This window comes from Poecilia latipinna, unplaced genomic scaffold, assembly GCF_001443285.1.
Source record: "Poecilia latipinna isolate Pla-1442-1.1 unplaced genomic scaffold, P_latipinna-1.0 Scaffold882, whole genome shotgun sequence".
NCBI classification, from domain to species: Eukaryota; Metazoa; Chordata; class Actinopteri; order Cyprinodontiformes; family Poeciliidae; genus Poecilia; species Poecilia latipinna.
The window spans coordinates 141,115-155,443 of record NW_015113498.1 but is presented as its reverse complement, the minus strand read 5'-3'; the positions used below and the strand labels follow the sequence as shown (position 1 = coordinate 155,443).

The 14,329-nt window shown below is 36.9% G+C and overlaps 1 protein-coding gene across 2 annotated transcripts in view; it reads right to left on the bottom strand.

Annotated features, from left to right (window-relative positions):
* The window catches only part of LOC106957156 (leucine-rich repeat-containing G-protein coupled receptor 5A), a 57,402-nt gene that overhangs the window by 20,071 nt on the left and 23,002 nt on the right, over positions 1 to 14,329 (bottom strand). For both annotated transcript variants that reach the window (XR_001426902.1, XM_015048411.1), the window contains exons 6-17: positions 13,888 to 13,959; positions 7,328 to 7,396; positions 7,125 to 7,196; positions 6,417 to 6,488; positions 4,867 to 4,935; positions 3,333 to 3,404; positions 3,089 to 3,154; positions 2,745 to 2,816; positions 1,535 to 1,606; positions 1,214 to 1,339; positions 990 to 1,126; positions 93 to 176 (exon numbers count right to left, since the gene is read on the bottom strand). Coding sequence is in view for 1 of the 2 variants with exons in the window: in XM_015048411.1 (XP_014903897.1) it covers positions 93 to 176; positions 990 to 1,126; positions 1,214 to 1,339; positions 1,535 to 1,606; positions 2,745 to 2,816; positions 3,089 to 3,154; positions 3,333 to 3,404; positions 4,867 to 4,935; positions 6,417 to 6,488; positions 7,125 to 7,196; positions 7,328 to 7,396; positions 13,888 to 13,959 (983 nt within the window). In the remaining variant the exon portion in view is untranslated. The remainder of the gene's footprint in view (positions 1 to 92; positions 177 to 989; positions 1,127 to 1,213; positions 1,340 to 1,534; positions 1,607 to 2,744; positions 2,817 to 3,088; positions 3,155 to 3,332; positions 3,405 to 4,866; positions 4,936 to 6,416; positions 6,489 to 7,124; positions 7,197 to 7,327; positions 7,397 to 13,887; positions 13,960 to 14,329) is intronic.

The following is a 14,329-nucleotide window of genomic DNA, read 5'->3' as shown; positions in this document are numbered from 1 at the left end:
GGTGAGAAGGGAATTTATTTTTATATATATATATATATATACATATATATTGTGTGTTTGTAACTTGTAAAAACAAAGAGACATTTTGCTACCTGGAGTTGGGCTGCAGTGAACAGAGTGTTGAGGTTTTGGTTCGTCCTCAAACTCCATCAGAAAATCGTCCCAGTCCTGGTCCACTGAACACAAACAAACCAGAAGAAAAATGCTGTTTGTAAAATAAATAAATTACTTACCAAGTGTGTTTTTGTGCTGGATAATTCTATTAAAACCAAATTTCCAAAAAAACAATGAAGTGAGGTCAATCAAAGCCACTTTTATTGAGAACCTCTGAACTCAAAGTGTTAAAGACTCTTCAGGATGTATAAATTAAATTGATCCATATTGTTTGATTTTGATTGATTTATTTTTGTTTCATTTCAGCTTTGTAGTCACACTTACGAGGGCAAATTAGGTCCACTGTAGACGGAAAAAACAGAAGCAAATAACATAAAAAAAATTCTAGAAATCATGGAAATTTGTGGGTTTGAAAAATAAAAAAACTTTCTAAAAACAAAATCACATAACTTATAAGATTAATCTCAGAAATTTTCCAGAAATAAATTTGGAAAGTTTCAAAACTCAAAAACTGTTGTTAAAAATTCATCAAACATTTTTGACTTTTGAAACTCAAACATTTTTTATGTTTTTTCCTAGAAAGTTTCTGAGATTAGGTTCAAAGGACTGAATTTGTCTCTAAAATGTTTAACTTTTGGAGCTCAGAAATTTTGGGTTCTTTTTTCAAGAAAAATTTTGCGATTAATCTCATAAATTTTCCAGTGGAAAAAAATGCAGAAAGTTCTGAGTTTCAAAAGTTGCAAATGTACTCATTGTTTTCTACCGGCGTCGTACTCTGTCTTTTTCGTGTTTTTTTCCTCGTTTCTGTCTCCCATTTAATGTTTTCTTTTGGTTCTTTGCTTCAGGAACTTTGAGGCGTTTCTTCTGGCGTTTACCTTGACTGGAAAGGAAAGGAGCGTCTCTCGCTGTGGAGTCTGCTGCCTCTTCTCTTTCCCAGGATAATCCTCCTTCTCCTCTCTTCTCACAGGAGATGAAGGCACAGCACTGGAAGGCGTAGGGAAGCTCCATCACCCTGAGGAGACACAACTCTTAGCATTTATTCCTAGAAACTGCAGAGTGGACAGAAAAAAACAGGCTAAGGAGAATCTAGGGACCTCACCTGACTCGTGGCAGATCTTCTCGGGGTATTAACTCCATCAGCTGATCGTTTCCCACCAGCCGAATGTGAGTTAAACTCTGCAGACCAGTAAGAGGCAGAGAGGACAGCTGATTGGACGACAGGTCACTGCAGACACAGAAAATGCCCCAGTTGTTCACACCAAAGTATTTCCATCATCAGTAATCAGATTTTACTGCTTAGTGCTACTAACAAGGGCAGTTGAACCTCCTGAGAGGGCCTGAGGCAAAATCTTCTGATTTATTAAGGATCTAAATGCATCAGGTTTGTAAAAAGAGTCTCTGGTGTTGCAGAAAAACTCACAGTTTGGAGAGAGACGTCAGAGCAAAGAATGAGTTTGGCTTCACAGATGACAACCGGTTCCAGGATAAATCTCTACAAAAGGGATAAAATATCAACATCACACAAAGCTAACTAAAGCTAACACAAGAATGAGGATTTATGGTTGGAGAACAGTTCAAAGGTCTTTGTCCTTCCCCCCGTCACAACAAACACTTTCAGCTTTCTCCTAGTTTCTTTAAAATATGATTTGAAAACAGTTCTCAGCTGTGGCTCCGTTCAGGCTGCATGAAGTGAGCAGCACAGGATCAACATGTCCTTCTGAAAAGCATACGTCTGTCCCATGGCTGCATCGTACAACTTCTCCAACGTTTTCTGGGGCTGTAGCGGGTTGAGGTAACATCTCCATCTCTTGTATCACCAGCATCATTTTGCCTCTTGTCACTGGTGGCATCCTCTTCAGTGGACACATCATCATCATGAGAACAGTCTTCTTCAATCAACAGAGCCTTCCTTCCTGCAGTCTGCTTCAGGAGCCCCTCATGCTTCTCCTTTAGACTTCACCTGCTCCTCAAGTCGTTGGTCACTGTTTGAGTCTTCAGTGCACCGGTCACTCCATGAGCTTTTAGAGTCTGGGTCACTCTATAAGTCTCCCGAGTGCTGGTCCCCTGCTTCCAGCCTTTAAAGCCTCGGTCACTTCCTGCCATCCCTCCAGTCTTCACATCCTCTGGTCTTCATTCCCCTGGCATACCCAACCTGACACCCAGTCTGTAACTACCACACCTTTAATCCGTTTGTTGGCAGAATGATTTGAGAACGGCCCACCTCTCCATCAGCCCTCTCTCACTTGTTTTTGGTTTGTTTCATTCAACACATTTAAAATTTCATTTGAAATGTTTTACAGGTGTGGTGGCTGCACAAATCTGCTTCATATTTCCTCCATACGATGTTTTATCGTCAGAGTATTTTGTCAGTTTGGAATTTTTCTATTCTATTATCTTTTTGCTCATTTGCATTGCTTTTCCTGAAACGGAGAGCCTTGAATTCATTTAGGACAGACGGAGCAGCAGCAGCAGTCGTTCCTCTCCTCCCTCACTGACTTCATGGCAGCTGCTCCAATGACAAGCAGACCACCTTGATCAGCGGGTCCATTTGGAAGTACTTAAGGAGGTTAAGTTGGGTTCATGGGTCAGGATCTGAAGACTAATTAAATCTTCACAGTGTGTGTTCTTACAGCGAGCGAAGGGTCATCAGGCCGGTGAAGGTGTTCTCCCTCAGCTCCTCTATCTCGTTATGGTGGAGATCACTGCAACACAAAGATCAGCCACACTGTTTCCATTGCATCACTTTAAAATTTTCTACTTTAAAGCGTTTTCCTGGCTTCTGATTGGTCTTAAACAGACAACACTACTGCTAATTGCTCCCATGATGCCCAGCTGGATGTGTTTTACTGGTTGCTAAGGTAACCAGAGACTTGATAAATGTGCTGTACAGGTCTCAGAGGTTGACAAAAGTTGTTCCTTGCCCAGATAAGAGAGATAAACTCTTTCATTAAAAGGAAATGAAGATAAACCTCACATCTTCTGGATGCTTTCACAGCCAGTGAAGCTTGGAAGAGTCTGGATCTTGTTATACGAGAGGTCGCTGCAGACACAAACACAGTTTCAGCCATCAGCAGCTGTCAGGGACGTCCAACGGTCCTTAAACGCAGCAGCTTGCTGCACATTACGGTGGAGAGGTTTGTTCTTCAACAGGATCAGCTAAACGATGAGTGTTGGGACGATAACGGACCGGTTGGTGTGGAGATGATGAGAAGACTTACAGCAGCTGAAGGTTTGGAAGCTGCTCACACATCGAACTGGGAAGAGACGTGATCCGAGCTCCAGTGATGGTCCTGAAAGCCCAAAGGGAAATGTGTCACATCTGTTTGAGAGAGCAGGAGCTGCAGCTGTAAAGTTCTGTTCCTGAAGACACTAAACCAGCATTTTAAACCGAAACGGAACATGCTGCAGTTCTAGACCCCATCTGGATGTCCTATTGACCAGCAGGTGTCTAAAAACATACTGGACTGCAGCTCTTCTAACTTAAAACATGATTTTAAAGATTTATCATTGGACTTTGGCTGCTTTTTCACTTTATCTCGGTCCTTTTCTCAGCTAGTCATGCTCAAAGTCTTGCAATCATCTTCAATAGCCTGAAACTATCATCATGTTGGAGAAGCTCCGTCACGTTGCATCTGACTTGGTTCATAATTTTTGGTTGAGGTGTTGCTAGACTTTGTAACCAAACAGCCAGGCAGATATTCAAACAGAAGTGGCAAAAGCAAATGAGGTGGATTAGCAGAGTTTGCCAACAACTGATGCCATCATCTCTGCTGCCCGGATATTCAGCAACAGTCTTCAGTCAGAGGCTTCAACAGGCTGGTTGAAACACCGACTGCTACAGAAACCCAAAGCGATTCTTTACCTGGATGATACGAGTTACGACAAAATTACATTTTCTTTGGGATAAATCAAGTATTTTTGAAAAACACCAATCACTGATGACATCAACTAATATGTACAGTAAAAATTATATAATTAACATTTTAAAAATGTTAATTTATGTCGGGGAATCAAATTGGGAATCAGGAACCGTTTCCTTTAACGAGTATTTTTTACAAATACTTCCTTCTGGAAATACTCAGAAAACATTTTGAGTCTTTGCTACTAATGAAATTCAGCCGGAAATTTTTAATTCAGCCACATTTCAGGGTTTTCCCATAACGACAAGTGAAGTTTATTCTAATAAAAGACATTTTCATTTTGTTCCATTTATTCAATTTGCTCAAAACTTTTAGGTGTGACAAGAAATGAAAATAAATCTGTGAAGGACCAACACTTGTTCACAGCCCTGTTGATCAGACAAAATGAGTTATAACAACATTCTGGGATCATTTAATGGAACTGGGTCAGACTGGGGCTGAAAGACACTGAAGGTCATTTTAAAGGCAGACAGTGGAAAAACGTGGGACGTTTTGTTTGGTTGCCGTTTGCATTTCCACCTACTGGTTACAGCTGAACACATACAACCTTCAGAAATGACTTTAGATGGAAAAATACAAGAAAATAAACTCTGCAAACGTGTTTATTATCACTTGGAAATTTGGCTTAGCAAAGGGAGGACAAAAGGGCTTTTTAATTTCAGGCTGAGCTGCAGAAATAATAAAGCTACAGCCTGCCAGATGGGATAATAACTGCAGTTTTTAATAACAACAGTTTGATTTGGAGTTCAGCTCTGAAAACACACAGTCAAGAGATGCTGCAACAGCAAACAGATATGAAACATTCCTCTGTGAGGGTGTGTGCGCGTCTTACAGGCTCTCCAGACCCTTGGTTCCCGACAGATCTGGAAACTCTGCGAGTTCTGCCGCACCGTTCAGAGATCTGGGAGAAAACCAGGCAGAGTTCAAGCTGAAAGAAGCGGATTTACGTTTAGGAAACAGAAAATGTTCTGGCCGCCGGCGTTCAGTTTGAGCGTTACATTCTTTGTGTAATTAGCACCTGATTTAATGAGGCTCAAGCTAAATACCGAGTCACCCTAAGCCGACCTTCACTTCTCATCTGAGAGTGAAAGGAAAATAAATTCGACGGGATCCTCTGGCAGTGCAAAGAGAAATTCAATCTAGACTTTAAAAAAAATATTGATGCATAGAAGAAGAAAACACTTTGATCACAAACTATTATCAACCTGGTTTCTATTTTTATGGCCAGTAGGGGGCAGAGTTGGTTAGTAACTAGTTACATTTACTTAAACTACTTTTAGGAAAAAACAAGTGAGTAATGATATTATGAAGTATTTCTATATTACTTCAGTAAAATTTGTGGATTTGAATGAAAAACAAACCAAACATTCACCAGACAGACACACACCTGCAGCTTTTGTTAAAGTTTCATTAGTTTTTTACTGAAAGAAACTGATATGGAAAAAATGTGTTATTTTTTGTTACTTGTATGAATTATTGTCATTTTTATCCTTAAAATACCAAAATTTCCACTTAACTTTATACTTTTAAATATTAAATTATTGATACTATTCAGAACTTGAGTAGACTTTTAACTAAATATTTTTCACTCTCGTGTAGAAAATGTTGAAGTACTGCGTCTCTAGTCGGGGCAAAAGGAATGTCACTCGTTCAGCTAAACCCAAAGCCACATTTTCACTTTTTGTCCTACTTTGGACTAAAGTTTCTGAATAAGAGGGACAGAAGAAATTAATTTAAATCCCCCACAGGTCAAAATTCTGACTTGGAAAGTCAAACTGAAAATCCAATATGGCCGTAGTTTGTGCATAATGTAACAAAATTAATTTATTTTGTTTCTCCGCTCTTTTTTGAAGGGAAGCAAAACAGTTTTCTGTAGAAACATTTAAAATCTAAAGTTTCCCAACTATTATACATACTTTAGTTTAGAAAAAGAACTATGCTAAAACAAAACATAGCCTCAGATTAGCACCACCTGATGTGCTAGCAGCTAATGCCTGCTAACTCCCAGTCACTGCGCTAATATTGAGCTAATCCAGCAGAATTTGGACGAACAGCTTAGATAATTTTCACATTTATTTATTGTTTTTGGAGGACAGATCTGGGAATGATGTCTCACCAGTCACACCTGACAAGTTTAGCCATTTGTTTTGGTCACAGACGAGGCTAACTGCAGTTAGCAACACACGCACACAATGACACTCCTCTGCAAATGCGTTCCCTGAAAATGTGGACTGCTATGTGCGACACACACAGACTGAAGTGAAAATAAACATCTTATTACTGGAGCTACTGCCACTTTTTCCTTCTCAGAAACTGTGACTTTATTTTTAAAAGCTAATTCAATCTTTTTAACTGATTTGGGTGAGAGTGTGTTTTCCTCACAGCGTCCGAAGCTCTGGAAGGTTCTGGAAGGCCGACCGACCCACAGACTGAATTGGATTGTCATAAAACAATCTGTCAAACAAAAACATGTTTTTTGTTTGTTAGGCAAATAAACTACAACTGTTATGTCTATTATAGATGAAAAAAGGAGTACATTTCTCTCAAAACATTCAGAAATGTTGAAATTAATCTCAGAAATTTTCTAAAATAAATAAATGAATTAAAAAATAAAAATAAATCTGAATTTCAAAAGTTGAATATTAATCTAAAAAATGCCCTAGAAAAAAAACAAGACAAGGAAATTTCTGAGCTAAAAAAGTCAAACATTTGAAAGAAAAAGCTCAGAAATGTTGAGACTAATCAGAAATTTTCTAGCAAAAACTTAGACATTTCTGGGAATTTTCTTAGTTTCAAAAGTCACATTTTCTGAGATTAATCTGAAAAATTCTGACTTTTTGAAAAATTTTTGGATCTCAGAAATGTAAAAGGTTTTTCTATAAAATTTCTGATATTTATCTAAAATTTTATATTTCTGGCAGAAGTTTAAACAAAATCAGAAAAACAGATTTTTTGATGCAATTTCTTAATAAATCCAGCTATAAAAGAAAAATTAGGGATGCCTCAATGTGAATTTGGGCTGAAATCCATTATTAATATAAACCAATGACTAATGGGAAGCTAAGCGTTTTCTGGGTCGTTGGTACCTACAGGGAGATCAGAGACGGGTTCCCAGTGAAGGCTCGCTCTGGGATGGACTGGATGCTGTTGCTGTGAAAACCTCTGAAAACAGAGACAAGAGAAATTATATTTTATATTTATCTTTTCTTTCCTGAATAGATTCATCATTTTTTAAATAACTGAAGTTGGTGCTTTTGCACACAATGTTTTCTAGTCAGAAAGTTCAGACTCACAGCTCTTTGAGGTGGCTGAGTGAGCGGATGGCTGTAGGAAACTCAACCAGGCTGTTGTAGTTTAAATCCCTGATTAAAAAAAGACAAAAAATATTTACCAGACAATTATTTCTGCTGTTAGGACACTCGATTATGTTTGTCAGGTTGATTATGATAAATAAAACTGATAATATGTAGAAAGTGTCTCCAAGCTAATGTTAGCGTCACACAACCACATTATAAAGGCTGGAGGAGCATTTTCACCAATCTGGTGGTTTAATAACAGATTAAAATCAATGCCTCTGTTGTTGAGCTCATTTATCTATTTATTTAAAAATGTAGAGGCAAAAATGTTTCTGAATTGAAAATTTCATTTTGTTGATATATGGTTTTCAAATAAAATGTGATTTACTTTTAACTAATTAATATAGTATTACAATATTAAGAGCATTGTAGATAGAAAAAAGGTGTACAGGCCCGCTCAGAAAAATCTCAAATTGTGTAGAAAAACAAGATTTCTGAGTTTGAAAAATCAAAAACTTGCTAGAAAAAAATCATAAACAGATTAATCTCAGGATTTTCTAGAAAAAACACTGAGATTTGAGTTTGAATAGTCAAAAACATTCTAGAAAAAAGTTGAAATTTCCAAGTTTCAAAAGTCAAAAACTGGCTAGAAAAAACACAGAAATTGAGACAAAATTTAAAATATTTCAAGAAAATACATGACAATTTCTGATTTTTGGAAAATGAAAATATTAAACTTTTGAAACTCAGAAATTTCCATGTTTTTCTCTGAAAATTTCAGAAATTAATCTCAATTTCAGACTTTTTCTAGCAAATTTACTGCCTACAATGACCCCAACACGCCGTTGTAAATTATAAATCCTGCAATTAAAAACACCAATTATGTTATGCCTTACTGAATAAACAACCAAATTAACAAAAAAAGGGAATTTATAGCCCATTAATAACAGAACCAATAATGTTGCCTGTAAAGTGAAAAACTGGCAACGCCTCCAATAATTTCCACCACCTGTTCTAAATTTAGACGGATCGTCTTTAAGCAGTAAAAGTCAAAATCTTTTGGAAGCCATGTTTTCATGTTCTGAACAACAACAATAATATGGCATTTCTAAATCTTGGAGTGGGTTGGGAATTGTGTAACAACCCAGTGTTGGGTTCCTGGTACTCTGGCCTTGTAAAGTTCTGTTAGACTGTGTTTGTGTTCTGCTACAACAAGAGTCCGATTCTCCTGACAGAGACAATAAAGGCCAATCTTATCTCATCTTATCATTATCTTGTTTTATTGCCTCTTTATTATCTACTACATGCTGGTCCTACCAAATCTCCAACAGAGTCATAAGTTATTGATCTCTAGAACAACAAAAGGCTGAATTGTGAATTGAAACTTATTGTACCTTTATAATAGAGGTAAATTAGGACAGTATGTACCGCGTCAAGCTATTAGAGGAAATCAAAAACAGTTTCTTCAACATTTCCATTTGAGTCAGCACTGAAAATTCAACATCTTGACTGATTTTATGAGAGTCCTCTAGACAACGGACACAACATCAACATGTAAGCAGCATAGATTGGAATTGCTTTATATGGGAATGATGGAGTGAAAAAACAACATCTCCACTTAAAATGTCACCATTACATTGGGAATCCTTCAAAATATTCATAATAAAACAAGAATTTCACAAATATACAGGAACTGTCAGTTTTACACTTGAAATCTATAAATAATCTTGGATATGATTATTGGAATAAAAGACCTTGTGTTGAATGGAGTTAGCATGTCAGACCAAAAATAGAAAATATCCATTAAATTGATACCTGTATCATCTCTGCACTGCAGATTGTGTTTCTAGCTGAGATTGTCGGCTTTACTGAAGTCTAGAAAAGGAAACTGTTTTCACACCTGATCGTCCCGTATAATCGGATCAATTGGGATCAAAATGGCAACATTTTCAGCTGCTGTGATTCTCTTCCTCACTGCGAGTTAAACCTAAACATTTTGAAGAGCCTGTTCCCCTCCTAACCTGCTGGGGCGCTACGCCAAGAACCACTGAAGGAAACGACACAGACACTGAGCGCAACTTTGGATTTTTACGATGTCACTTGTATACTGAAAAACAAAAGTAGTAAATTAAAATTGAAAAGCTAAAATTTTTAGATTAATCTCTGAAATTTTTTAGAAAAATGTTGAAATGTCTGATATCCAAATGGCAAAAATTTGTGAGAAAAAAACCAATTTGACTTTTGGTTTGAATGCATATGTGAACGGCAAGCGGACGGGAGACCAATCTAGAAGCTGGAAGTGGACTGCAGTGCAGAGCATTCTGGGTAAATACAACCAAAAGAAACCCATTAGCCTAGCGGTAGCGGGAGAAATGACTCGTGATCTTTGGACAAAAGAGAAATGCGACTCTGCTCCATTTTTGTTTCCATTTCGTAAAGAAGGAAGTTTCGGTCAGTGTCTTCTTCAGAGGTTTTTGTGTCGTTTCCTTCAGTCGTTGTTGGTGCAGCGCCCCCACAGGCCAGGAGGGGAACAGGTTTTTCAAAGGGTTTGGCTGGTTTGACTCAGTGCAGCATGAAGGGGAACCACAGCAGCTGGAAATTAAACAAATGTTGCAATTTGGTCCAAAATCCAACCGAATCTACTGGACTATCAGATAGGAAAGCAGCCTAAATGTTGTGATAGAAACTTGTGTTTGCTCTAATTTAAGCAGCGCAAACAAAAGCTCTACTTAAATGATCATTATCTGTAAACTTTATCTTTACATTGTTATAAAAGCTTCATCATGGTGTCTTTCTGCAACGTGGATGTTGCATTTATTCGGAAACTAATACAAGAATCGCCATCTTCTTCTATAAATTAGACAACCCAGGAGGCTGATCTATGAAACGATGGTCGGGGTTTGACTTTGAAGAGCCTTTTTGTGTTTTCTGTTTCCATGTTAATTAAGGTAAGAACAAACTCTGCATCGGGAAAAACAGATGACTGTTGCCTCAAATATGAAATGACCATCTTTACGATGCGTTTGGGTGGAAATTTCAGGCTTGGAAAAAATTTCATGTGAACGTTTTGTTTTTCCAGCTTCATGTTTTGCTTTAATCTTTTTTGTTTTGTCTTTTAACTTTATTAAAGAAACATTTAACTGTCCCTCCTTCCTCCTCTCTTCTCTTTCATCACCAGTAGAGACTAGAGCATTCCTCGAGTCCACATGTGGCTTCAATTAGCTCCTCTCATCCATCTCTGGGATGCAGGTGGCTGCTCCACAGACACACACAGCTACTCACAAGCTCCCACATTGTGAAAATACCATTAAATTGAAATTGTTTCAGTCTGGTTCTGAGCATGAGAGTCCATGTGTGTGTTCAGAGAATCACTGCTAACAATAGTCGAGCTGCGTTCTTTCCAGAGATCTTTTTATGGAGTTTGGAAGGTTGTGATTGTTGACGACTTAGAGATCCACAAACCGTTTGAAGATGTAGGTTTTCATCACGTTTTATTGTAAGCGGATTAAATTTAACGAAAACTGAATCAAGTGCAGGTGGAGCAGTAATGTGTGTCGCCGCCTGGTTTTATTTCCATTTTCATACCTTGCTGCTTATTTCAACTGGAGAGCGTCGTAGTGAACGGAAAAAATAAGTAATCACATTTTGTGAGGATAATTTGTGCAATTTAGTACTTTATATTTGGACCACATTAAAAATTAGTCCAGAAAAAAAGAGTCAAACAACAACTTTACAAATTGGGAGCTATTTGTAAAGTTAAAGTGAAAAATTCATCCATCCATCCACTTTCTTTACACCCTTGTCCCTCAGTGGGATCGGGAGGGTTGCTGGTGCCTCTCTCCAAATTTACAGCAATAATTTGGGTTGTTTCACTTCTAATGTTTAAGTTTTATTTTCACTAAGTTATTCATTTATAAAGCTAAATTTATGCTCAATTAGCAGGGTTAGCTTCAAAGTAAATATTTAGCTTTAAATTAACTATTTTGTTCGAAGCTAAATATCTAGTTACCATAATTAATTAGCACCAACCTAAACATTTAGTTTACAGCTAAACATTTAGCAAATATTCAAATTCACTGGCTGATAACAGGAAAAGAACTACCAAAATAAAAGTTTTATCTGAACCCCTGCTGGTTTTACTGATCTTGTCTCCTGTTCGTAATTTTCTTTTCTCTCGATATGCAGATTGTGAGCTAACAATGTAGCTTGCTTGATAAATATCCAGTTAGCTGGTAAATTAAATATTTGGTTTGGTCCTAAAAAATTACATGGAAACTAAATATTTAGTTTATAAATTAAATATTTAGCTTGCCAACTAAAATATATTTTGGAGCTAAATATTTTGTAAATTAAATATTTAGCTTTCTAACTAAATTGATAATGACATTTAGCTTGTAACTAATTTTTTTAAGGCAGCTGGCTGAACTATTTAGGGAAATCATAATAAAGGGATCTGAATGCAAATGCACACTTTTCAGATTTATGATTTGTAGAAAAATGAGAAAATAATGCATGATTTTCCTTCCATGTTACAATTATTCACTAGTTCCGTCGAATAAAATGCCATTAAAACACACTGAATGTTGCGTCTGTCGTGTGATGACTTTGATTTTAGTTTTGGCTTCGTTTTTTCCTTCCCAGATTCTTGAATAAATTAGTTTATTCTTGATTTGCTGCTTCCTGAGAGACGTCTGCGTTTGGTTTCTCCTCTCAGCTGAAATCAGCCTGAGCTGAACCAACACGGCTGAATTAATTAATCCCCGTTTCCGTTTGCTTCTCCCCGTTTGTGTTTGTAGTTTTGGGCGAGCATCAGAGTGCGCTGCGGTTTATTATTGCTGATTGTACAGGTATACAGCCTCCCGACTCGCACATAAACACATGCGGCCCGTCTGTGCATAATTAAGATTAGCATAGAGGCCGGGCCACACACAGCGCACATTCTGCTCAAGTATTTCCAGAGCAGCGTTTAAACCTGAAAAATTTCTGTACACACACACACACACACACACACACACACACACACACACACACGCATTCCTAGGACGACATATAAATACACTAAATCACGCTCGTTTACATCCTGGCTCCTCAGTTATTTTCTGTAAATACGCCTTACAATAAGTAATTATTTGATTTGGGAAAGAAAAACACGTGTGGTGATATAAATCAGCGAATTATTCGTCTGATTTATTTTCGTTTTTCATCATCAAGGCCGTTGCTGTTCTGTTTGATGACAACAAGAAGCCAACCGGGCAATAAATTCACTTTTACAGTAAAAATGATGGATTTACAAAGATGTGGGCTGGAGACGGTTTTGGTGCCCTTTCCAGTAAGAAAAAAATATTTTAATAATGCAAATTTATTAGTATGAACTGTTTTATTGCTGGCTAAATATGTTAACTAGCCAAAAACCTCAATATTCCCCCAAAGAAATCAGTTATAATTTCAGAATTTTCAAATTATTGAATATTGTTTATCTTCATAAAAATCATGAAACTGTTTATTATTTTTGACCATTTAATGCAACAGCTCACTCACTAAAAGATTTTTAATGCTAAATATAAAGCAGAGATGCGAACAAATAACTTTTCTTTTGATTGGGATTTGAATCATAGTTCTGGTGAAATGATAATATTTGAGGAGATGTAAGGAAACTTTTAAAATCCGAAACAAAAAGAAACAGAACCAGACATTTTATCTAATTTACACTTTATTATGTTGTAAATAAATTATTAGGTACTTTTCACCTCCAGTTGTTTTAAATTCAGACAGAGTTCATCTGTTCTTGATTGTAGATACTGAATTTTTCATTCACTTTTTCTGGGTTTAATGTCAATTTTTGTATTTTTAAACCCTGATTTTCAAATTTGGGTAAAGCTGAATTCTACCACAGCACATTCGGCCCAATGTGGCCATGGAGTCAATTTCAGAAAAATAAATAAATAAATTTCTAGGTTAATTTCATACAGTCACAAGAAAAAAAACTTATGTAAATTTTCAAGAAAGAATAAAGAATTTTTCCATGATTAAAGGCATAAAAAGACATTCTGACATTGTAATGTCCTGTGATATAGCAACATCTTCAGTCTGTTATTTGTAATTTGGTGAATATCTAATCTTTCCATTAAGATTTAAGAGATTTTTCTGACAAAATCTGAGAATGTCTTACCTTTAATATCATAAATGAATGTCTAATCAGAGAAAATTAATGTTTTTTTCCTGCAAACGAATCACTTTTTGGACTTTTTACTTAATATATAAAATAAATTTTAAAAATTGCTGCAATTCAGTCAGATATCTGTGTTTTAGTCTTTCACTGTCGGAATGTTATCAGAAAATTAAATTAACTCTTAATTTAGAACAAGATTAGCAGAGTTAGCGCTTCATGCTGATGTTTTCTGACCAGTTCAAAGTGAATCTGTTCAGAAAGGCTCCCTGGGTCGGACATGAACCTGGAGAAAACCTTGTTTCAGAACAAAAATCTGCCTCCATGACCCCGACTTAACCTTTCTGCTGGAACTCGTCATCAGAAACAAAACGCACAGACAGAAACTCACAGCGTCTCCAGACTGTGGAGTCCGTGGAAGCAGTTGTTGCCCATGGAAACGATCCTATTGTTGTTGAGATGCCTGCGGAGAGAGCGAGAGAAACTGATGGACTAATGAAGCGGACAAAGAGTGTGTATGTGTCTTTTTAAAAGGGGCCCTGAGGCCTCTCAAGAAGGCTTTTTTTCCCCTTTAGGTAATTTAATGCAAATTAGCTTCAAGCCGATTGGACAAAAGGAATGACAGCGGACTTCAATGACGCCGCACTGAATGCCATCACACGGACACAAACGGGGAGTTTGCATGTTATTAAAGAGCCAACATGGACAGACAGGGACAGCGCGGATCAACAACATAACACAGATATTTATATTTGATTTACATCAATATAGAACATGACAACTAGATTAAAACCAAAAACCAATGAAATGCTGAATAGTTTAAGATTTTATAG